The sequence below is a fragment of the Gymnoscopelus microlampas genome (genome assembly GCF_963454915.1).
Source record: "Gymnoscopelus microlampas genome assembly, chromosome: 10".
NCBI lineage: Eukaryota > Metazoa > Chordata > Actinopteri > Myctophiformes > Myctophidae > Gymnoscopelus > Gymnoscopelus microlampas.
In genome coordinates this window covers 38,075,351-38,102,007 of record NC_139947.1, presented here as the reverse complement: position 1 = coordinate 38,102,007, position 26,657 = coordinate 38,075,351, and the positions used below count along the sequence as shown (strand labels likewise).

At 43.1% G+C, this 26,657-nt stretch overlaps 1 protein-coding gene across 3 annotated transcripts in view; it reads left to right on the top strand.

Moving 5' to 3' along the window:
- sema3bl (sema domain, immunoglobulin domain (Ig), short basic domain, secreted, (semaphorin) 3bl) overlaps positions 1-26,657 on the top strand; it is a 96,903-nt gene that overhangs the window by 54,549 nt on the left and 15,697 nt on the right. For all 3 annotated transcript variants that reach the window (XM_084069077.1, XM_084069078.1, XM_084069076.1), the window contains exons 5-10: positions 7,778-7,868; positions 10,581-10,697; positions 11,030-11,172; positions 20,617-20,731; positions 21,468-21,537; positions 21,960-22,104. In XM_084069077.1, coding sequence (XP_083925203.1) covers positions 7,778-7,868; positions 10,581-10,697; positions 11,030-11,172; positions 20,617-20,731; positions 21,468-21,537; positions 21,960-22,104 — 681 coding nt within the window. The remainder of the gene's footprint in view (positions 1-7,777; positions 7,869-10,580; positions 10,698-11,029; positions 11,173-20,616; positions 20,732-21,467; positions 21,538-21,959; positions 22,105-26,657) is intronic.

Here is a 26,657-nt window from a genome sequence, read left to right as displayed (position 1 = left end):
TGTACTGCTGTTATTTGTGAGAACCAAATGTCCTCACGAGGATAGAGAGGTTAGGTTAAGGTTAAGCATATAATGGTGATGATTAAGTTTAAGGTTAGGGAATTCACCACTTGAACCCTACCGTCCATATCTTGAAAATATGCGTTGTGAGCTTGCAGCTCGGCTATTTTCGATATTTATTGTAGAGCTAAAACAGGATGGTTTCTAGTGTACAGCCCAGGGGGAATCCGGTCAACTAAGTATAGGGTCTAAGTGGTTAATGCAATCAATGGGAATGAGTCGAAAGCCTTCAAAAGTCAGTACAAGGATGTGTGCATGTGTGTATGTGCATTTATGTATGTTCATGTATAACGCATTGTTTGTTATAGCTCAGCGTTTCTGTCACTCTGTATCTTTTTATCCATCCATCAACCTCACTGTGGTTTTAATGTCTGGGTTTTCAGACATGCGATGGAAAACAAATGAAAAAATCACAGATAGAGTAGACTTACAACAATATACAATGCAATCTCTGTGGGTGTACGTGCGTGCATCTGATCGCTTGTGTCTCCCTTTGAGAAGGAAGGAAAATGAAATCCAGGGATGGTGAATGGGGCAGTGGTAGCCCGCAGGTTGCGGTTAGGACTGTGGAGAAGCCGGCGGAGATGCTGGCGTTGTGGCTGAAAGGCTACCGGCTCACCTCCCTGGATTGTCTAGAAAAATCCGTGAAAAGTGAATGAGGCACAGTCTCTGCCATACCACAAGAACTGCCCTCCAGGTGGCTTTATGTATGTGTGTGTTCAAGAGCGACAGAGAATGAGTTAAAGATGTGTACATATACTTTGTCGTACCAAGTCCTATGTGCAGACCAAAATAGCACTACAGTATATCACAATCCATCACATCCGCGATGCATTGTGTTCTTATAGATCGACTATTTTCAGACCGTGTCTGTGACTTTGAGACGACCGTTTTGGTACAAAAACGGCTGACTGAGATCCTCCGTGTGTGTGTGTGTGTGTGTGTGTGTGTGTGTGTGTGTGTGTGTGTGTGTGTGTGTGACACCATGTCTTTTTCAAGTAGTCCAAGTCTCACCCTGCAGGACTCCTGTCCGTTTATTTAACCAGTCGTTCACGGGTCCAGAACCAATCATCCTTCTGTTTGTCTGACCTCTCCCCAGGGAGTGAGGGTCATGACCTCTTGGACTGGACCCTGGGTGGGCCTTTGACCTCCTAGGTGTTTCATCTCCGTTTAGGGGAGACACACGCACACGCACACACACATACAGGTACATACACACACACATACATTCAGGGGTCCCCATGGTGCGTTTCATAGTTTTTCTCTTTGTGTCTGTCCACATGTTTGTTGACTCTGTGTCTGTTTGTATGTCTCTCTGTCTACCTCTATCACTTAGGCCTGCACGCACACACACACACACACACACACACACACACACACACACACACACACACACACACACACACACACACACACACACACACACACACACACACACACACACACACACACACACACACACACACACACACATTCAGGGGTCCCCATGGTGAGTGACACAGCTGTCTGAGCAGCATCAGAGCTGAGAAAATAAACCGCTGTGTTTCAGTGACAGCATACACAAATCCAGGCCCCACACACACACACTTCTCACACACACACACACACACACACACACACACACACACACACACACACACATACATATACAATATATAACTTAACATGCTCACACACAAATTATAGAAATACGATGAAAGACATTCAGGGATAAACAGACAAATCAGCAAAAATATACAAGTTGATTCAAACACGCATGCACGCACGCACGCACGCACGCACGCACGCACGCACGCACGCACGCACGCACGCACGCACGCACGCACGCACGCACGCACACACACACACACACACACACACACACACACACACACACACACACACACACACACACACACACACACACACACACACACACACACACACACACACACACACACACACACACACACACCCCAAGTATACAGTACATTATACTTAAATAATCACTGAGTGAACTGAAGAAAGATATTGAAAGATTAAGAGTTGGAGGTGATGACAAAGTAGAGAACATAAGTGCATGCATGTTACGCACACACACAGGGAAAGAGAAAAGTACGGCCTAACACAGATCAAAGCTAAGCTATACTGAAATGCATCATGAGAGATGTGATGATTCTCCACTGATTTTCCACTGCTGTTTACTCTTCAACATGCTGAATATGATATCTCATCTTGTGATATTTAGAAGATTAGGTAGCACTTGCTATGCATCCCATAAAACCTTTAAGTTTAGATGTGGGGGTGTATAATAATAGCTAGACCAATTTAATCCCACGGGGGAAATTCAGTGATCAAACTTGAGTGCGGGGGGGGGGCAGTTAAGGGTTAAGTGTCTTGCTCAGGGACACTTTGACACATTGCCGGGGCCAGGAATTGAACCTGGGACCTTCTGTTTCCCAGGCGGCCTCTCTACCCATTCAGCTATGGCCGCTCTGGATGAGAGCACATAATCATTAGTCATGTCAGGCAGGCATCCTCCTATCACAGATGTTTTTGATGTGGATATTGAGATTATGAAATGTGATCATTGACAGGGCCTCTAAATGCCACAATACTATAATACTATAAAATAACATACATGAAAATATGGTGTTTATAGTCAAAGGGAAATAAAAGGCAATAATTGTCTTCAGCTGGGTTGTAGATTGTCGGAGTCAGAGGGAATGAAATCATGGATTAAAAGCATGATGGAAATTTGATTGCTTGCAAGTCTTCCAGAGCTGTGGATCAAAGTCTTGGATAACATGAAGGATAAACAAACACATATTTCTTTCTTTCTTTCCTTCATTCCACCCTACCCTTCTGTCTCCCCTTCTATTCTCTGTCTCCCTTGTCTTCTGTGGGCTGTTTTGGTCTCTCTCTCTCTCTCTCTCTCTCTCTCTCTCTCTCGTTCTCTCGTTCTGTCGTTCTTTCTGTCTGTCCTGCTTCTGCTTGTGTGGGCTAACAGTATTTTTTTACCTCCTTGTTTTGTGTGTTTATGTGTCTGTTTGTGTGTACTGTTTGCATTTGTGTTGCATGTGGACAATGTGAAAACTTGCAATTTTTCCGTTATTGTTTCTTCTGATGTGTGTCATTAAATATGCCTCATTAAAGACCACAAGAAAGACATGGCTGTTTTACCCACCCACCTTTTATCTTACCTCAGCCAGGGAACACTTTACTGAGCACTGCCCTGTTTTCAGACCCATTCAGCCATCTGTCTTTCTGTCTCTTTGCTCTTATTTCATTTCACACCATGTCTCTCTCTCTCTCTCTCTCTCTCTCTCTCTCTCTCTCTCTCTCTCTCTCTCTCTCTCTCTCTCTCTCTCTCTCTCTCTCTCTCTCTCTCTCTCTCTCTCTCTCTCTGCCTCTTTCTCTGTCTCTCTCATTTACTTTGTTTGATTTTTCGTTCGTTTGTTTCTCTTAAGTATGTGTTTTTGTCTGTGTAGACAATCGTTCGTTTAGGACTTTGAAGTTGTTTTAACCTTAAAATGTATATCTCCATCATTCCATTCTCCTTTGCTGACAGATGTTCAGGAGGTTTTTGGGGTTGAGATGGAGAGAGCAGAAAGACGAATGAGAGGAGAAGGGGCAGAGATGAAAGGAGGGAGCCTGCTTCCCATGCTGTCCCCAGAGAGAGAGAGAGAGAGAGAGAGAGAGAGAGAGAGAGGATGGGAAAAGGACGAAGGTGGAAGCAATGAGAGGAAAGGGGAGAGCTTGGAAGGGGCATGGATGTCGAAAGAGGAGATGTCTGTTTAGTTTAACTCTGAGAGAAGGAAAGACAGATAAAGCGAGGGAGAGAGAGAAAAATGGAGGGGGCAGGAACAGAATGTATTGGCCATAAACCGGTTCATTACTGATCTATTAATTATCATTAAAAAGAATACCCCTTTGCTTGTGTGCTTTACTTGTGTGTGTGTGTGTGTGTGTGTGTGTGTGTGTGTGTGTGTGTGTGTGTGTGTGTGTGTGTGTGTGTGTGTGTGTGTGTGTGTGTGTGTGTGTGTGTGTGTGTGTGTGTGTGTGTCAGCAGGGGGGTCATGGTGTATTAGGCTTGGCAGAGAGAGTTTAAGACCTGACCTGAACATCTCTCTATCGCTGTACAATAACCACAGCTGGACTGCTGTATGGTGACACTGTACACCTCACTTACTGTAGGTCTCGCTCTGTCTTCTTTCTCCATTTTGTGTGTGTGTGTGTGTGTGTGTGTGTGTGTGGGCGCACGTGGGTGGCTGGGTGGGTTTCAGTTGCCATTGTGGGTTTATGAGTATTTGGTTTGGCAAAATGTGGAGAAAGTGACTTGGACAGTCACTAATCAGCTACACAGGGAACAGTGCTGTTCCCCTGGAACACCCTCATACGTATACAGTACCACAAACACACACACAAATGTCAAGAGTCGACACTCGACACACATTCACATAGGAGAGAGAGAGAGAAAGAATCAGACAGCAGAGCGTTCTGGAGGGAGGGGCGCTTGGCAACCAGAGAGGGGGAGAGGTGGTGACAGTTTGAGGATGACAAATGAACAAGCCAAAAATAGTCGTTATGGAAATAAAAAAGGTGGAATGTGAGCAAATCAGTATAAATGCTGTTCATTAATGAACCTCTTGAAGCACTGAACAACTAAACCAAACACTGCTTACACACAGAAATGTGGCATACTGTATTTACATCAAAAAGCTTGTGGCAGACAGTGGGTCTGTGGATTCGACGCATGCGCAGTTTGATCATCCCATCACTCGCGGGGCCATCCTGCAGCTGGGCAGCCGTAACCATGGCGACAGTCTTTTACATAAAAACGCTAATAAACAGCTGACGTTTGGTGAAATCGAAAAACCGGCTTTGCAGTTCCGTGGGCATGGTAATGGTGAATGTGTGTGTGCAAATGCAGAGCAATTGCTCCAGCCACTGAGGAGAACCGGGCAGACAGTTTTGGCCTCACCACCACCCACCACCGAGGTTTGTAGAATTATAGGAGGATGAGTATATAAAATGCCAAGTGGTAGGTTATACATGGAAAATGGATGGAAAATGGATTCCAATCTGTCAATTTGTACAAAAACCAGACCTGAAATATTTGGCCAAAAATAACATCAGTCGTACTGAGGACAAGAATCAGGTCAGTTTGAATAAGCGAAAATACCTGTGTGTGTGTGTGTGTGTGTGTGTGTGTGCGTCATAGCGGAAGGGATGTTTTTACTGGAAAGACTATAAAACCAAGGAAATCCAGTCGTACTTTGATAAAGGGGAGCGGACTATTGTTATTCACACTATTATTATCCATGGTCACCTCTGTGTCACCAGCAAGGTGATCTGTGTGTTTGTGGAGGGAGGGAGGGAGCAAGGGAGATCAAACTGATATTGTCATTTTTCATTCCGTTAATTCCATAAAAAATATGCGTAAACCCCTGAATGCAAGCATGAGGCTTTCGTGTGACAGTGATTCGCCACAGTGGTCTCAGTGAGCATCTGTTTGAGGTTTTGAACACGCGTGCACTGGTGCACGTACAAAAATTAGAAATGCGTGGGAGTGTGTATTGTTCCCTGTGCTTTTTTGTATTGTGTATTTTTATCCAGCTGATTTCAATGTCATCATCTCCCCAGTGGCTCCTCGACCGTCACAGACTCACCCTCTCAATAACAATACTCCATTGTCTAGTAAAGGAACGGACACACTGACACACGCAGGGTTCACTGGAGGGACAGTTAAGTCACTGTTATGGAGCCTTCATACAGTGCTAGCTCCATCTGCCCTCACTGTTGAGTTGATCTGAACTTAGTTCACCTTCTCTGGCACACTGCACTCAGCAAAATGAGGGTAGCATGGCCCTCAATCAAAAAATAAACCCCCAAACTAGGCCATGGGGCCCTGCTTGTCTCCTATTCCCTCACTTTTTGGGCAGCTGAGCGGCGTATTTCACTCAAGTACAGTGGCTATGATTCTCTACATCCCAGGGTATTTGGTTGGGTTTGAACTTGTGCCACTAAACTCGCCAAAGAAGGGAGATCAATGTGGGCATAACTCGACAGTACCCTGTTCCCTGGGCACTTGTGTAGGTCTGAACTGACTTCACTCACATCCAGACTGCTGGCACATTAAATTCATCACTTGAAAACATCTCCATGTTTCATCTTCTTATATGTTTTCATAAATCAATGCCCTATTTTATACTTAATACGACATTGCATCGTGACACATTGTGAGCTTATAGATCTCCTATTTTCACAATTTTAGAAATATTTTGGCACATTTTGAAAGTGTTTTCCTATAATGACATTCACAGTATAGGGACACCAGGCTGAAAGTGGGTCTGTGGATTTTATAAATATTTACCAATGGAAATTATTAACAAGTGCTTTTGAGTACATAATAACCGTATTGGATCCATTAGAACAGATTTTCTTTTTTTCCCCATTTCCTAAAAAGTAACAGGTTTTTTTTCTCCATTCGACAGCGATGAAAATTAGGCCTCTAGTAAGCTACTCTCTCATACTCTCTGGATTTTGTTTTCAACTTAAGTGACTCATGCTCCTTTGGGTGCACTAGTTTTACCACCAAACTCACCAAAGAAGGAGGAAAGTTGGGTCCAGATCTGAGTAGTCCTCCATTCCCTGGACAGTGGGGTTCTGCAGGTCTGAGCTGACTTCACTCACACCCTGACTCTTTTGGCAGGCTCAATTAAGCAAAGTGAGGTTCTAAATGATGAAAGCAGCCCCTTGGTTCTGCCGTTGCCATATTCCCCAATTCTCCTTGCAATTGAATAGTTCTGATCTCCCTTCATTCACACCCGGACTCTTCTGGCATGGTAAAAACTCACTAAAGTGGGGAAAATAATGGGTCTGAAATGAATCAAATCGAGGCCCTATTTCATGCTAGTTTCATATTCCCTTGTTCCCTGGGTGCTGGATCAAATCTGAGCTGACTCACAACCAGGGGTTCTGCATTTGGTGAAACAAAGGCAATTTGTTCAGTACAGTCCATGCCTTGGGTGAGCTGAATGCAGTTGCCATTCATATAATGCCATGTGGTTTGTATGTGCAAGGTAAGCAGGGCCAGACAGTGCTACAGGGAGCTGAATACTTTTTTTTTTTTAGAAAGCACTTCCTTACGGAGTTCTTAAATATTTCATTACAACTTCCTGACCCAGCTTTATACAGTTTAGCCCCCGAGAGTTAATGTGAACAGGATGGGCTGGGAGACTGGTCTCAACTCTGACCTGTGCTACACCGCTCTATCATCCTGTTTCTCAGACTTTCCCCTGGTTCTCAGACAAACAAATGAGTTCACTATAAGGGCGATTAAATCATACATTTTGGGCTGAATCAAAAAGCTACTCTTCGGGCCCTTGTCCCTGGACTGTCAAGCTATGCAGAAAGCTTAGTTGGAATATAGGACCCGGGACATTGTCTCTGCGTGAACTCAATCAACTCTACATCTGCCTTCTCTTTCATCTATTTTGTGGACTTTGTTTCATTGTTTTTCCGATGTTTTATGGTCTTCAGAACTATGAAAATCAATGGAATTGAATTGCACAACATGAATTCAACATGATTTAGCCATGGCTGAAATAGTCCATGTGTATACAGTATGTTGCATGTCCCACCTTGAAGTAGCAGTATGCTAGATAGAAGACACAACATTTCAATACATGACAAATATATTCTAATCCTCACTTTATTTACTTTTCTCTCATAGCATGTGTTCACCATGGACCCTACCAACGTGGAGAATGGACGGGGCAAGGTCCCACACGACCCCAACCTCCCCTTTGCCAGCACATTCACTGGTATGTTTCCTGCCCTGTCTCTGTGGATGAAATCTATTGCGGACAGTAAATTCCTGGGTGTTAATTTAACTCAGTGGATTTAAGTTAACACTATGGATTTTACTGTGTGGTGTAATAACAATATCATGTGTCATGAGGTAGACTTGAACCCTGACTCTATATTGAATCTTCCATTGATTTGTGAAGCATTGTTTATAAGAGCTGTCACATTTAACAATGTAAAATGCCATACAATGAAATTCTCCATGTTAGTTTCTTGACCTTTCAATCTTCTGATGGAGATCTTGGCTGTGTTGTGAAAGTTATGATAACCCAGCTGCTAGGGGAGCTTTCTATGGGACTGACATGTGAGCACACATGCACACACAAGTTACGCACAGATACATGAGCACACAATGCGTGCCAGCTTAAGTTATTAAGACACCAGAGATACACACATAATGTACTGTGCGCACACACACACACACACACACACACACACACACACACACACACACACACACACACACACACACACACACACACACACCCACACACATATTCTGGTTCTGGTTCTGTGCTGACTCGGTTAAATAGTCAGGGTGTTTCTCTCTGTATGTCATTTACTATTTGGGTTGTGAAATACGTCTGATTTAAAACAGTGACAAGCCTTTTTGCGCATTAGTAAATGTATGCATTTATTTTTCATGTCTGTGCTCTTGTGTGAGTGCAATCAGTGTGGATGTTTGAATATGCATAGACACACACACACACACACACACACACACACACACACGGACACGGACGGACGGACGGACGGACAATTTGGAACAAATAGCAATGAGAAGCAAAGGAAGCACTGAGCTACAGTACAAAAAGATACAGGGATAGTAACACAGAACCACACCCAGAGAGAGAATTAGAACACAGCGGTGCAGGAAACAAATGAACACGCTAGGAGGTTGGGACAGCAAGATAAAGAACCAATAGAAGATGGTGAAAGTCTCATTCATCAGCCACTGATCCTCTGATCTGTTCCTCTTATCTCTGCCTTCTCTTTAATTACAGGATCCCTCACACTGAACACACACTGACACTGACCGAGCACAAGTACACACGCACTGTCAGCACTTATTAGTGTCTGCGCGCGCGTGTGTGTGTGTGCGTGTGCACACAGGTGTGTGTGTGTGTGTAAGTGGCAATGTATATTTTTGTCCATGTGTTCTTGTATAGGTGTATATTGTACATGCGTGCATCTGTATGCACATCTGTGCTGTGTGTGTGTGTGTGTGTGCGCGCAATGTGCATACAGTACATGTGTGTTCATGCGCGTGCATGAGTGCATATCCAGTACCTGTACTCTTGCCAAATGGCACAAATGATAAGAAGAACGATAAAGGAACTGTCTTACTCTCCAGAGTTTAACCAAACAGACAATCTGTCAGTAGTTGGACTTCTATCCAAGTGTTTTTGTTATGTGAAGTATGATGTCTGGCCATGGAAAGGCTACATAGAAACAGAAATAGACTATTGATGTGCTTCTTTATTTTATTTTATTTTTTAACAAACTTTCAAAATGTCTCTGAAAGAAATGAACATAAATATACTGTAGGTTGTGGACATATTGGTGTGTGGTCTTATTCTAAAACCAAGGTTAGGATCTTGTTCTTAATAAGGTTAACAACGCTGCTGTCTCAGAAATAGGGCTGTAACTACCGATTATCCTCTTAGCTATTGCATCGATTACTTTTTTGATTAATCAAATATTCGAAAAGCAACTATCTTTGTATTTATTTTTTATATCAATGCCCCAAAACAGGTTTTTTAAATAATCAACTAATTCTATTGGTCTGATTAAGCTCACAATGCATCACGATGCAACACATATTGAGCTTGTAGATCTAATTTCTTTTTGCAAATCGATTATTTTATTCAAATCAATTATTTTTTGTAATTGATTAATGGTTAAGTTCAATGAACTGTTGCACCCCTGCAGTGAAATCACATGCATTTGTGGTTGTGGTCTATGTTCTTATTCATTATATCATTTTATGAACGCTTGACCTTGTACCCAAACAAATTTGAGTCAAAAGGCCATTTGTTCTAATGATGCCAATAATACTTATGCAAGTGAAAGATTGAGAGATTGTTTAAATTATTAACTCACCACAAGTCTATTTAGTTTGTTCTAGAAAATCACCCTCTCAGGAGGAAAGGTATACTTCCACCCAGAGTTTCCCAGACTGTATGGGGATTTTAACTGGCGATCTTCCAATCTCACGCTCACTGACTTACCATTAGGCTACTACCACCTCCGGAGATGAGAGTGATCAGAGGGGAAAGTGGAGGGAGAGCGTTGCTGAATGCCGGTCTCACTGGAGGATGTGAGAGTCGCGTTTCAGCTGGGGATTTGTCTGACCTGCTTTATAACGGATTGTCCTTTCTCTGTGTGTATGTCTCTCTGTCTGGATCTCTCATTCACTCTCTCTTTGTTGTCTCTCTTTGTTGTCTCTCTTTGTTCCTCTGTGTACCTGTGTGTCTGTCCCTCATTGTCAATCTTTGTTTCTCTGTCTGCCTCTGTCCTTCACTGTCTCTCTTTGTTTCACTGTCTGCCTGTGTGTCTGTCCCTCATTGTCCCTCTCTCTGTTTCCTTCTGTCACAATGTGTGTATCTGTCTCCCTGTCTCTGCCTGCCCTTTTGTCTTCCCCTCTCTCCCTCTGTCTCCCTATAAAGGTGGGGAGTTGTATGCAGGGCTGACAGCAGACTTCCTGGGCAGAGACTCTGTGATCTTCAGGAGTATGGGAGGCCGTTCCACCATGAGGACAGAGACGGACCAGAAACTGTTGCATGGTATTGTTAAGAAACTAAAGTGATTCCTGAGTGTTCCTTCAACTCAGAGAGTGAACAAATGGAAACAAACAATGGACCCGTTAGAGTGGTTACATGTATACACTTTCAGAGTTAAATTACAGTGTGCTCTATCAAACTATAAGCAATAACTATGGTACTTATTTAAATGAATTGGTTGTTATAATAACAACCAATTCATTTAAATAAGAGTCTATAGAATATTAGAAAAGTGTGAGCTTAACCAGTATTTATCCCATTTCATATTCTGCTTATGTTCCCTTCTTGAACTCTCTCTGTGTCTGACTCAGCTTTCTTCCCTCTGTCGTCTCCAGACCCCAGGTTCATAGCGGCCCACCTCATCCCAGACAACGATGACAGGGACGATGATAAGGTTTACTTCTTCTTCACGGAGAAGGCGTCCGAGGCAGGGGACAGGGAGGGGGCCATACACACCCGCGTAGGACGAGTGTGTGCGGTGAGTCACCATTTGATGACACGCAACATGATTACATTATAGCAAGGTCATGTCTAAATTAAAATGGAAAAAAGTACAAGACCAAGGGCACTAGGCTCCGAAGAAGCTAATACCCCCACAAGCAATCAGGCTTACAAATGATTGTCTGTCTGCCTAGGCTAGTATACGCACGCACGCACGCACGCACGCACGCACGCACGCACGCACGCACGCACGCACGCACGCACGCACGCACGCACGCACGCACACACACACACACACGGCCGCCTCACCTCACCTCTGAGACCGACCCTCTTACAGATGGCTGCAGAGCCACGCAGTACAAATCTTGCATCTTGAGATGAAATCTGAGATGAGTGAGATACCAGAGTTTGGACACTAGAATTAGCTATTGCATCACTGTGCTAACACAGAGGAGGTAATGGCTTTTGCAACACAAGGCAAGGGCTCATCAGGGCATTATCACACATTGGAAGACTTTCTCGGGACAATGGAGACTTATCACAAGGGTCTGTGAAGGCATGCCAATATTTGGCAATGATATTATGTACGTTGGCTCCCCCTGAAACACACACACACACACACACACACACACACACACACACACACACACACACACACACACACACACACACACACACACACACACACACCCACACAGAGCTGTCAGATGGCTGCGGTGTAATTCCCATGCACTCCGTTATCTCACACATGTCACACTCTCTGTCCCGCATTCTTTCACGCCATGATTTTTCTCTTGTAACCGAACTGAAAATACATACAAGCATGTCTGCTTGCACATATGCACAGTCTCACAAAAACACACACACACACACACACACACACACACACACACACACACACACACACACACACACACACACACACACACACACACACACACACACACACACACACAGCTGCAGGTGTTCCCGAACAGGCTTCTGTGCCAGAAGTCAATACAGTGTGAGACACTGCAGCCACCACATGTCACACATACTGTCCTCCCCCGCTCCTCCATTTCTCTCTCTCTCTCTCTCTGTCTTACTCTCTTTTGTTTCTATCCCTCTGTCCTTTTCTGGTCTCTTCTTTTTTCTCTTTCTCACAATCCTTTCTTCCTTCTGACCGCTCCCTAACTTTCTCTGTCTTTCTTTCACACATGTCATGTCTCTTGCTCTCCCTCTCTTCATTATTGGCTTATTGTACTCACTCCTACTCTCTGTTCCATGTCTCCCTCAGGCATATTCAAACACAGTCATCAGTGCTTCCTATGCACAACTTCTTGCCAAGAAAGCAATTATCACCACTGATCCTCATTACATCCCTCCTGTCCATTATGAGTCCCTGTGTAGTTGTCCTCTGCACTGTAATCCTTTGAGCAGAAAAAGACTGTTAGCATTTCCGTAACCTCTGTACTCTGACTCTCCAACACATACAGTGGTCACCTATTCACATACGCACCGGAGTCTCTGAAAGGTACCCACCATAACCCACCATAACCTTAGGTTGTGAAAGGTTGGGGGTGTGGCTATGCCTTGGGGGTGTGTTTTAAGTTTTTCATTTTAGGTGGACAGTAGGTGGCAGAAGAGAGCAGAGGAGAGCAATTACTCTACTTGCAGTTTATTTCTTAAAAGCAGAAGTCATTAGAGAACTTATGAATGCAGACAATTCATCATTTAATTAATAAAACAAACTTATGTACTAGAGTATTTCCAATTTCCAGTACTTTTACTTTATTTTATACATAGGCTATTTGAAAATAGCTGATCTACAAGCTCACAATTTTCACAATGCTATTTTGAAACATTTTACACAACAGTGTATTTTCAAACATTTTACAGTGGTGTAAAGTAACAAATGACATTTACTCAAGTACTGTACATAAGTAAAGATTTTAGGTATTTTTACTTTACTAGATTATTTCCAATTTTCAGTACATTTACTTCTACTCCACTATACATCTCAGAGGCAAATATTGTTCTTTTACTCCACTACAATTATTTGAAAACTCAGTTGTTACTTTGTAGATTTTGATTATTACAAAACATACATTAACCACTTCAGCCTTATATAAACGTTGGCTATTTAAAAATAGCCATGTGATGCGTTGTGAGCTTATAGATCTGCTATTTTCAAAGGATTTTTATATATTTTGATAACCTGTGAAACGGGACATTCTACATGTATTTTAAGTGGTATATGTGGTGGCTTTTACTTTAAGTAAAATATCTGAGTACTTCTTCCACCACTGAAGAACAACAATTAAAGAACAGAGGATAAGCCAGTGTTTTTCTCATTCTTTTTTTTCTCTCTCTCAGTCATAGGAGACAGCTGTTGCGACCAGTGTTGCCAGAGTTTGCGAGAGAAATAAGCAAACAGGCCTATGAAAACAAGCCCAAAAGAGATTGATTATTATAGGCCACATGAGCACATTAAACCTATATGCAACTCAAGTTCTCAAATAAAAAGCAGCCAGCTTCTACAGATATTTACAAGCAACTTTACAGAAAAACAGGTTGCTTATAATAAGCAAACATGGCAACGCTGGTCGCGACCCCTTCCTTTCATTCAGTGAGAGAGGATCATGGTTAACATATGCTAATAGACAGTCAGTGGCTTCAAGCTTGGCCATTGTTGTCACAAAACAAGTTTGGCCACCTTCACACACAGTTAGGTAGGCTACAGTCAGCAGGGAGAGGGGGTTGGGGGAGAATTTATCTTTTTTGAAATCGTGTTCTCAGTGGTGGAAAAAATGCTCACATTAGCTCAAGCACCCCTCTCTCTCTGACTTCAGTATTAACTGGGCATCACCTGCCTTTTAAGGTCAATCCTAAATGCATCAAATTCTCTCTGATGGGATGTTTTAAGTCGTGTATCTTTCTGATGCTTAAAGGGATATTTCACTTTCCAAAAAACTTTTGGTCATTTTATGGTCTACTCAGGCCCTTGTGAACCCCCCAGACAGTTTTTAAGTTGCTTGATTCAGTATTTAGATATTTGATATTCATTTTGCCAGCCACGCCCCCTTCCTATACAAACCCATTGTAACTTCAAACTCTATTTTTAACCCGTTTAACCATCAAAAACACCCGTCCTTGGTTCTGGTGACTCACCCTGCCCTCCTAATGCGTGAGAGGGCCGTGTTTTTTTGATCACTTTTTTAATTTATTTTTAATATATTTTTTTGGAAAATGAAAAAATTAAATACAAAAAAAATATATTAAAAATAAATGAAAAAAGTTATCAAAAAAACACGGCCCTCTCATGCATTAGGAGGGCAGGGTGAGTCACCAGAACCAAGGACGGGTGTTTTTGATGGTTAAACGGGTTAAAAATAGAGTTTGAAGTTACAATGGGTTTGTATAGGAAGGGGGCGTGGCTGATAAAATGAATATCAAATATCTAAATACTGAATCAAGCAACTTAAAAACTGTCTGGGGGGTTCACAAGGGCCTGAGTAGACCATAAAATGACCAAAAGTTTTTTTGAAAGTGAAATATCCCTTTAAGTAAGAGTCCCTCTTGTGGTTAAAGCTGATGTCCAGTGATTTTACGGCCCGGGTTTGAATCCCAGGCTATGAGCTTGCAAATTCCATGCGGAATGTCCAGTTTTTTTTACCACAATATAAAAATTACATTACCTTTTACAAGTAAAAGGCCTGTGTTAAAAATGTTACTGAGTAAAACTACAAAGTACTGGCATCAAAATATTTTCAAACATTTTACACAACAGTGTATTTTCAAACATTTTACTGTGGTGTAACAAATTACATTACACAAGTACTGTACATAAGTAAAGATTTTTTTATTTTTTATGTTTTACTTTACTGGAGTATTTCCCTCTCTTTCTCTCTACTTGTTATGCAGAAAGTCCTCTTTCACACGTTATGTCAAAATGTAGAATAGCAGATCTACAAGCTCACAACGTGTAGCTTAGTTCTGCTATTTTTAAATAGACAACGTTTATATAAGGTTAATGGTTAATGTATGTTTTGTAATAATAATAATCAAAATCTACAAAGTAACTAAAGTTTTCAAACACTTGCACATCGTGTGTGTGTGTGTGTGTGTGTGTGTGTGTGTCTGACTGTGCAGCGTGTGGGCACAGACAGACAGACAGTAGGGGGGAGGTAGGTAGCAGGTAGCAAAACCGGTTATGTTAATGATATACTGTGTAGCCTACACTACAGTATTCCAAATAAGCTGAGGAACTCTGCTATCAGGTTCTGCTCCCCCCTACAGTACCTCTGTTCCCACCAGTCTGTGGAACCACACGTTACTGCCGGACCCCCGGCAGTAACTCTGAGGACCCTCTAGGGGTCTCGGACCTCCTGTCGAAGACCCCTGATTTAAGTCTCTCTCTCTCTCTCTCTCTCTCTCTCTCTCTCTCTCTCTCTCTCTCTCTCTCTCTCTCTCTCTCTCTCTCTCTCTCTCTCTCTCTCTCTCTCTCTCTCTCTCTCTAGCCAATGACAACAGCAGTTGTAGCAATGCAACGTGCTGTGAGCTTGTAGATCTGCCATTTTCACTATTCTGAGTTTGTTGAATATTGCCCCTGAATACACTTACAAAAATACAAGTAAAATTAACACTGAAACTAATTTTAAAAACTCAACTAAAACTAGGCCTTTTCACAAACTAAAAACGAAACTAGCAAATCCACTTAAAAATCTAACAAAAACAAACTGCAAAATAAAAGTGTGCTTGTGTGTGGGGGGGAGAGCACAACTCCTGAGTCCATTGTGATGACGTGAAGCCAAGATGGCCAAGATGTTAAACCAGTTAATTTGCATGTCATTGCATGTCGTTGACAGACAGTCTGATAGAAACAAACTGCTGCTGAGGAGAAGAACAGTGTTCCTCTCCTCACCTCTCCTCTCAAAGTGGGGTCCGGGGACCCCCAGGGGTCCTTGAGGGAGTTCCAGGGGGTCACCAGCTAAATGATAGATTAGGCACCAAATGGACCCTTATGGGTCTGTAACTCTGAGAGTGTACAAATGGAACCAAATGGACCCGTTTGATTTTACATTATAAATTGCGGTCCAAGTGATAGAAATGCCATTAAATGGGGGTCTGTAGCCCTAATGCATGTCAAACTGGGGGTCCTTGAAATTAAAATGGTTTAGAATCACTGCTAGAGACGTAAAAATCTTCTCTTATGGGGGTCCCTGGCATATCTTTTGAAATGGGGGTCCGCGGGCTAATAAGTGTCAATTTGGGGGTCCTTGACATGAAAAAGTTTGAGAACCACTGCTCTATATCTCCTCTCCTCTCTCCCCCCCTTGCACTTTGGCTAATTAATATTGACTGTTGTAAGTGAAAAGGTTAAGAAATGTTCAAAAAGTTTACTTTATTGTTTCAGTTTTTGAGAGGCTGCAGCCAGTGTGTCCAGTTCAGATTTATGTTGTTCCTGTAAGGACAATTATTGTTCCAATTCCAAATATGGAATCTGTAGCAGCAAAATACTTAAAAAGATAAAAACTGTTTTCTATTGTTCCATTAAATTGGATTCAGTTCTAAAAGGCTAAAAACTGTACACGTCTTTTTTTTTTAGGGGGGGGGGCACGGGGAAAGTAATATAAAGTAATATGTAATATATTACTCTTGATTCCAAGTAATAAGTAACATAATAGTATTACTTTTCAAAGGAGTAATAAGTAATACGTAACATATTACTCTCCTAAGTAATAGCCCAACACTGATTATAAAACTACTAGAGTTTCGGGGGGCTACGCCCCCCTCAACCCCAGCCGCGCACGGGGCCCAGCGTGGCCGTGTGTATATTGGGGGACCCAAATCGCCGGAGTGAAACTGGGGAAAAGTTTTTTTGAAAAAGGAAAAAATTTGAAGAAATAATATTTGTTATGTTTCAGGGGGTCCACAGGGGGTCCGCGGACCCCCTGATGGTCCACTGACCCCCTGTGGAGTGTTGGGACGCGCGGGGACACCCCTGGAACATTGCGGACCATTTCGGTGTTTTTTTTTTTTCATGAAGGTGGTTGCTTGTTTCTGGCGCAGGCTGTGCAAACCTGGCAACCCAGCGCATGCTGCCGCACGTTTAAGTGGCGTAGCGTCATGAGGGTCAGTGGGGCCGTGGCTCGGTCAGTGAAGACCCTGTAGTGCGGATGATATGTGGCATAGAGGGGCAGATTGTAAATCCACAGAGGAAACATCCGTGGGCTACCATTGGTTCAGCGATGTGTGCGGTCGCCCTGCGGACCCTCCTCCTCCACCAATGTGCAGTATTGAGAGCCCTGACGTCACAACAATTGGAGCGATGGGCACTGCACTGTGGTTGGTTAGGGTACAGCTAGGGCCCAGGTAGAACCCAGTTAAAGCCTGCATGGGCAAACCCAGTTAGGACCCGCCTTGGTCCCACATAAACATGGCTAGTTGGGGCCCACCTAAGGGCCAGGTAGAAGCTACTTATAGCCTGCATGGGCATCGCAGTTGGGACTGAAGTGGATGCCGCTGACATTGCTGACATGGGGTCCATATGGTTTAGCCCACCTTGAAACCATATGGGAACTACGCTGGCATGCTGGCTGTAATGCAAACGCTGCATCATACCTGCAGTGTGTAGTTTGATGTTGTGTGTGTAGCAGATATACCTGCAGTGTGTAGATCAATGTCCATAGGAAAGTCAATGCCCAGCAGTGTTTTTTTTCCCCAGCAGAGTTTCTAGTGTCTCTGTGTCTCTCTGGAAGAGGTTGCACATGAACTCTGCAGCCGCACTGAGGCGCTCCAAGCCAAACACTCTGACATTAAGCTGCTTCACACAACAAACATCAGCACCACGCTGCAGTTTGTCCAAAAGACACAATATCTCCTCTCCCACCGACGTCATGTGTTCATTTATCGACAGATTGACAGACTCCTTTTGACACATTTTACGTCGTTTATCCAGCTCTCACTGACACTCCACATCGGGCTGTTATTTTCCTGCGATCAAGTCAACGATGTGAGAGATTAGCTATCACAGACGGACGGACAGGGGGTGAAACATAGTCTTGCGCCATGCCTTTCGGCCTGGCGGAGACAATAAAAAACCGAAAGTAAAGGAAATGGCCATTTCTGCAACAGAAGTAGTCAATAAACTATGCTATGAAAACATGGGCCACATTGGCAAAGAATGTAAGAAAGAGGCAATCATGTAGGAAATAGCTGATCTCCAAGCTTACAAAGCCTGTCAACGTGAGGCGTTTCGAGCTTGTAGATCGGCTATTTTCACAATATTTACTTGTGGAACGGAGTCAAACAGAATGGGGGGGGCCCAGATCAAGTACGTGTATTTGGGGGGGGGGGCGGCGTGAAAGGGTTGATAGACACTGCTCTAATCGGAGCGAAATTATCTGAAATTACTACATGACCATAATGCAGCCTAACATGCCTTGCACGGGGCGGTCCTGCCATTACGTTAGTTACTGTAGTTGCTGTGGAGCTAAATAGTTCTCCAGAAGACACACACAAACATACACCATCTACAATGGACGAACTGAGCAGCAATATAGACATTCACCACACGAACGTGCATTGTTGACAAAGTGATTGCACAGCCGCTGCAGGCATGACAACCAGGTTAGCGTTAGCGACATGGCAGCTATCACAGCGCCCTGTCCGTCGTGCTGCAACTGCCTGTGATGGCTACAGCAGTAACAGCAAGCTGTCTGCGATGCCATTGTCTGGAGACTGCTGTTAGCGTGACACGACCAATGAGAGTGAGCGCTGTAGTTGTTGCTAAGATACGGTGGCGTCTCTGGCCCATAGCTTGTAGATCTCTCACACATGATTGGCGTAGGCTGCGTTGCCAGGTCTGACTTTGTGTCTAAGCAATGCGCGGCTTATTTTTGCGCGCCTTTGGGCTCGTTTGCATTGTGCGCACGGCAGCGCTTGTTTAGCGTACGTCAGCGCGACGTGGCAACGGACGTGGCAACGTGAAAGGTGATTGGCTGGTGAAAAGAAACACCCGACGTTACACCAGAAATGGTGCCTGGAGAAAATGGTGACCAAAAAAAAAGTTTTGAAAAAAAGGAAAAAAAACCCGCAGCGGCTGGCTGCTGTTGTGGTGATGAGGGCGTGCGCACGGTAAACGGTACGAAGCGGGCTCCCCTTCCGTTTTGTCCGACATTTGGTGAGTAGAATTAATTATGTTGCGCGGTGGAAACGGTGTAGTGAGCAGTGAGATGTCCCCTACGCGAGGCGTAAATTCAGCGCGGCCGGCGTGGCGAGTCAGTAGGCGACATGTGGTCTGGCGGTGCGTTGTTTAGTCGATAACAGAGCTGTGGGGTGTCACCACCGAGGGTGCGGAAGTTGCTCGCCATTTATATAGTTAGATAAAATATACATTAACCACTTTAGCCCTATATTATACCACGGCCATTAGAAAATAGACGATCTACAAGCTCGTAGATCGGCTACTTTCAAACATTTTAGTACTTTTACTTTTGGTACTTTAAGTATATTTTGATGCCAATACTTTTGTACTTTTACTCAATTAACATTTTGAACACAGGCCTTACTTACTTTTTAAAAATACATTTTGATACCAAGCGCCACCTCGTGGCTGAACGGCCACACTACACTTTCTAATCATTTCAATGGGAGGCGCTAAGAATCTGTGGGCGTCAACTTTGAAAGGTACCTAAAGAAACCTTTGAAAACCTCTGATGTCCAATAGGTGGCCGTTTGAAGATCGTGCATGAATGAACAGGTGACCACTGTACACGCACGCACGCACGCACGCACGCACGCACGCACGCACGCACGCACGCACGCACGCACGCACGCACAAACGCACGCACGCACACACACACACACACACACACCCTGTATAGAAGCCCTTAATGTAAACCAACGCAGGTTCACAAGGCTGGGCATGTACTTTATAACACATCTGTTGTCTCAATTGATACTCAGGATATACGTATATAACTTTTAATATTCCTAATAGGCAGACCACGTCAGGCAAAAGAGCTCAGAGCACTTGCGAGGCGGCGCTTAAGGTACTCCATATTTCTAGGATGAGCCTTTCATAAACATTGGCCATTTTGTTGCCACACATGATCAAAATGGGAAGGTGCAACTCTGCGCCTTGCACCAAAAAATAATAACTTTTATGCGCACCTGAAAACCACCAGAAAAAAGCAAAGCATGTCAGCGATTCACGCTGTTGTCGTGCTTCGTGCAAGAGAGGCGCTCATGCAAGGCAGAGACACAGTAGAAAAACTACTGTGTGTGTGTTTGTATTCATCGTGTTATTAGATTCTCAGGCCGGTCATTATCAGCAGTTTTGTAAATAGCTAAAATAACTTACCTATTCAAGCTCAAAACGTGTTGCATTGCGATGCGTTGTGTGTCATATGACGAAGTGTATATAGAATATATAATAGACTGTAGGCTAATGATAGTTTATGGTTTTGTGTGTGCGTGTGTTCGTTCTCTTCACCAGAATGATGTAGGAGGACAGAGAGTTCTAGTGAGTAAATGGAGTACCTTCATCAAAGCCAGACTGGTCTGTTCTGTACCAGGACCTCATGGCATCGACACACACTTCAACCAACTGGGTAATAAGCATGCACACACACACACACACACACACACACACACACACACACACACACACACACACACACACACACACACACACACACACACACACACACACACACACACACACACACACACACACACACACACACACACAGTTGAATTATTTTCGCACAAAAAAAGCACAATACATGATAGATCATGTATTACAACACAACATTGATCCGAAGAAGAATGCATTATATGGTCAAACCAGATACAACTGCTGCACATGTTTATTAACACACAGAGGAAAAAAGATAACACATTGATGACATACTATACAGAAATTTGACAGATGTTTTGTTTCTCCCCCCTTAGCTACTCAAGGATAAATGATAGACAGACTGCCCATGATAGCTGAGACAGAACACTATTTAGCCAACTTTTTTGCATTTATCTTTTGCAATCCTCCCAATTGCAGGCCACAGAGCACAAGTTTGTGAACTTGGCCCAGACTCCCAAACACAAGGACAATAAGTTGACAGTTATATCCCAAGGCCATAATTGATGTTTTTTATTCTCAACGGGATTTTCTCCTATTTAAAAAAAGGAGTTTAAAAAGCCCCCCCCCCCCCCCCCCCACCCACACACACACACACATACACACACACACACACACACACACACACACACACACACACACACACACGCATGCATGCAAAATCCCGCACTTACAGACACTGACTGGTATTGTGTTGGTTTGTAAAACAGAGGATGTATTCCTGTTGAGGACTAAAGATGAGAGAAACCCAGATGTGTACGCTATCTTCAGCACCATCAGGTAAGACACACGCATACACGCGCACGCACACACACACACACACACACACACACACACACACACACACACACACACACACACACACACACACACACACACACACACACACACACACGCACACAACTTGTATCTTTGGCAGACTCCTCTATCACGCCACGTAGTCACCGGACAATACATCTATTCATCATATATCAAATGGCCTCATAAAGGGGAAAAATGCTATTCATTAAATTTTAACGTTATCTAAATTTTCCCAGATGATAAAAATTCATGTGAATCTAAAGCTCTGATATCTTTGGGGAGATAAAATAAAGCCCTGGTTGAGTCGTATTTCTGATCCACGCGCAAGTGCTGTTTTTATCCAAGTCATATTGGTTTGATTTTTCAATAGCAGTCCAATAAACGGTCCCATCCCTCTTCAGTAATGTGTTCCAGGGCTTTGCGGTGTGTGTGTACCGAATGGCTGACATCAGAGAAGCTTTCAACGGTCCCTTCGCTCATAAAGAGGGTCCCGACTACCAGTGGGGAGCCTATGAGGGCAGGGTGCCCTACCCAAGACCCGGGGTGGTGAGTGAACTATAGTGGAAGACACTGTAGTCTACTGTAATGCATTTACACCACATCTATGAGGTGTTCATACACTGATAGTCATAGCAACAGTTTCCTTTCGTACATTAAGGGGCCTCGTCCACAGAATGCGTTTTTTGTGCTGCCAGTGCCTTTCTGCCATGCATTTCTATGGTAAAGAGTAAAGACATGCTGGAGCGCTCCTCTAACCCAGCGTCCAGCATTTTTTGGCGGAGCGCCCTGGGTGCTTCAAGCAGGAAATAGTTCAACTGTTGGAGAGGAGCACCCCTCATCAGTGTCACATTTGATCATCCTGGCTGTGTCTGACAACCCAGTCTTTTTACGGCCTGACTTTGACTCGTTCACAACCATCAGAAGTCCATGTTTACCGTTACTTCGGCTTAGCTATTTGTGCTAATAACGCAGATCCAATCCACTTTATTTATCAATTTAAAACAACAGCGTTGAACCACAGTGCTGTACACTCAGTAAACAAATATAAAATGCTTAGAATAAAACAATAAACAATAAACAGGGGGTAAAAAACACACAGAGGGTGCAACACATAGACACATTGCCTGATGGAAACAGCAACTCTCAGTCTGAATCATCGAAAGCCAAGAAGTACAAGTGAGTTTTCAGACGTGATTTAAACACAGGCAAGGTGTGACACGCTCTAACATGGGGTGATGATGACATTCAACAGATACCGTAATACTGCATCAATGTTTCATTATTGCAGTATACGTTATTGAAACCATCTATGTGTTGGTTCTGTGTAAACACAGTAAAATCGTAAATGTTAATTTAACATTTGGGAAATTGGGACCCATGGAACAAAATGGATCCGTAAGAGTTCATTTGGTTCCAGGAGTCCAATTGGTTCCATTTGTACACTCTCAGAGGAACAAATAAGTTAACACAGGATTTTACTTTCTGGTGATCACACGTCATGTGCATCTGGCATGCTAAATCAAATCAGACTTTTATTTGTATAGCACATTTAAAAACAACAAATGTTGACTACTGTGTATAGAGGGGTTGGGTCTGTAACAGACATCCTTCAGACGTTCATCCTACACAGGTCTATTAGTACTGCAGACAGAATGCAAAAGAGTCTTGCACATTGTCTCTTGACCGCTCCACATGACGTCTGACCACCAGCTAGTTACCTGGGGCCAGTTGGACCACCTTCTCACTACGTTCACACTTTTCATTCACAGGGAGTGCGAGACTAGTTATAGCATAAAATTGCTTCTAAAGTCATGAATTGCACAATACAAAAATTAAAGCTGTTGCACCACACAAATGAGTCATAACCTGTCTGTGATTTACCAGAGCGATCCATGTGACGTCCATGTGACGTGTGACATGCAGCTAGTTACCAGACCACTCCATGTGACAGCTGGACGGAGAACAAGATCCGATTGTTTTGTTTTTGTTTGAGGAAAGAATGTGTGGCAGTATTTCAGCAGGATGCGGTAAAAATGGAACTTGTACAGTGACTGCATCAGTACATTTTTCCAATTACGTTTTAGACATTTATATGACGATAGAGAGAGAGAGAGAGGAAAAAACAGGGAAATGTCCAGGGTGCTCGATGCGTTGCCCTGCCAAACCAAATACACCACGACCCCCACTACTGAACCACTGAGACTACTGACTACTGGTACACACACACACACACACACACACACACACACACACACACACACACACACACACACACACACACACACACACACACACACACACACACACACACACACACACACACACACGCACGTACGTACACACCGTAGGCACGCACACACAGAGGAGGAAGGTGTATAGAGTGTCCATATCAGTAAAGTAAACTGTGTTGGTCCAGCTGTGGTTACTGTATACAGTACAGACCGTTACCTGTTTTATATCTCTTCTCTCAACAGACCTCTGCCATGCTCTGTTACACACACACACACACACACACACACACACACACACACACACACACACACACACACACACACACACACACACACACACACACACACACACACACACACACACACACACACATCCAGCATGTATTCCTCTTGATTACCAGGCTAAATGAGAGCCTATAGGAAGACGGGGGACATTGTCAATAAAGTGAGCAGAGAGCAGTTAGTTGTACAATGTGAGACAGATAAACAGACAGAGAGATAGCAAGAGACGGACGGACAGACGGATGGACGCACGCACGCACGCACGGACGGACGGACGGACGGACAAAGAGATGGACAGAGGCAGACAGAGAGACATGAAAGATGGACAGAGTGTATGAAGGGGATATAGAGATGGAGAGAGGAGAGGGTAGGAGAAGTAAAGGATAAGTGAGAAAGAGAGTTCGTCTAGTAGGAGAGCAAGTAAAAGAAGGAATGGAGTGACAAGGAATCAATGAGAGAAGGAGAGGTGGAAATGGTGGGCAGGTACAGTAATAGAGAGAAATGGCGGGCAGGAGACACTGTACTTGGTGAACCCAAATGTCTCCATTTTACCGACAAAACCCCAAGCTTTTCTGATCTTTTGTCTACTGAGACTAAGGCCCCCATTATCTCCTTTCAAACCCTTTTCATCAAAGCTCCTTTGGAAGAGATCCCCTACCTGTATCTTTATCTCTGCTCAAATCACTCGAGTGATCCTGTTTTGATTTCCTGTTTTTACTCTCCTTATCAGCACTCAGGAAACTATTTAGATTGGCTTCAAAAGTGTTTTTTTGTGTCTCTTTTTCATCATGAAGAAGCCATGCTGTAATACTTAAGTAACCCTCACCTGTTTTCAGATTCACCTAATTGTGTCAGGACTCAACAGGGTTAACAGGGTCTCTTTGTTGTATGCTGCCATGTTATGACAGGCTCATCTCTGCCTTCCTCTGAGGGTCTTTAGAGTTCATTTGAGAGGGATTCAGCCTTTATCCTAACTGGATATTTGTCCCGGCTTTGGGGTGTTGTGCGTGATTTTTTTTCTATTTGAATCAGAAGTAATACAGGAACCGAAAGAAAAACAAATCCTCCCTCCCACGTTTGGATGAGCTTTTCCTTTCATTACAGAGAGAGAGAGAGTAGGGCAGGGCAATATGGACAAAATCCGATCAAATATCTCAATATTGTGATGATGATATGTGTCAGGGTAGCTCCGTCAGTAGAGCTCTTGCCTTTGGACCACAAGGTCATGAGTTCTATCCCGGGCACCGCCAATTCAGCTCATGAGTAGCACGGCTCCTCTAGCACATTGTAACAGGTATAGACGGATTGATTGATTGTTTGATTGAATACTTTATCAGTCCAAAATGTAAACAGCACATGGTACAGTCAGACACTAAGGCTAAGAGGATAACACAAAAAAGTCTTGGCACTTGTTTCCATTGTGGTCCTATGTATTCAATTCATCAACATAGCATAAAAAATGTACACAATAATACATGTCATCAACAAATACAAAACACTATTATGTACAAAGGATAAAAAGGAGAACACTCCCGTGTTCTCGGCAGATACCAACAATAAGCCTCTCCAACCTAGTTACTCATATTATATTATGACAATAATATCAATTAATTCTTTTAAACATTTTCAGAAATAGTGAAAAAATGGTGAGATCTACAGGCTCACAATGTGTTGCAATGCAACGTGTTGTGAGCTTGTAGACTATTACTATTGTATAGTCTATTTTAGCAATTTTTTAAGATACAAAAGTACAAAATAGGTGATCCTACAGTAGATAACATAATAGGGTAGAAGGTAAAATGGCAGTAAAAGAAGAAAACATCCATACAAATAGGCACATGTCCAACAAACCTGTATAGTGTATAATCCAACTATAAGCAATCCTGTACAGTTTATTTGAGGATAGTGGGCTGATGGAATGGGAAGATATATGGGAGAGAGAGAGAATGAGAGAGGGGATTCAGTGGTAATCTACCCTGAATGTTTTTCCTGTGCCGTTATATTGTTTAGCTGGTTTGAAGGTCTACCTTACTGAACTATCCCATTGAGATTGGATTGTTTTTGAGAATTGAGCTTTTTTTTATTTTTGTACTTTTCATCATAAAGGATTTAAACTTATGATCCTCCACATGCATTGTTTCTGACCTGATTTTATCAGAGATCATCTTCCCACACCAATATTACTCTGGTTATCTATCTATCTATCTATCTATCTATCTATCTATCTATCTATCTATCTATCTATCTACTGTATCTATCTATCTATCTATCTATCTATCTATTCAGCGTCTTGCTTTCTGCAGCAATGGCAACATAGATTGGATTACAGGTATTTAGTTTCAGTCTTTCTCACACATAATAATTAAACTTGATACGTTCAGGTCCTTTTATCCATTTATATTGTTACTAACCTAATTGTGTCAGAGCTCCTCTTACTGTGGTCTTTATGTACCTCGTCTTGACATTGATTCTCTGCTTATTGTATTTATTTATGCCTTGGGTTGTAGAGTATTATACTCATTTAGTTATTTATTTCGTTATTTATTTAGGCTAGTTCAGTGTTTCCCAAAGACTGGGTGGGGACCC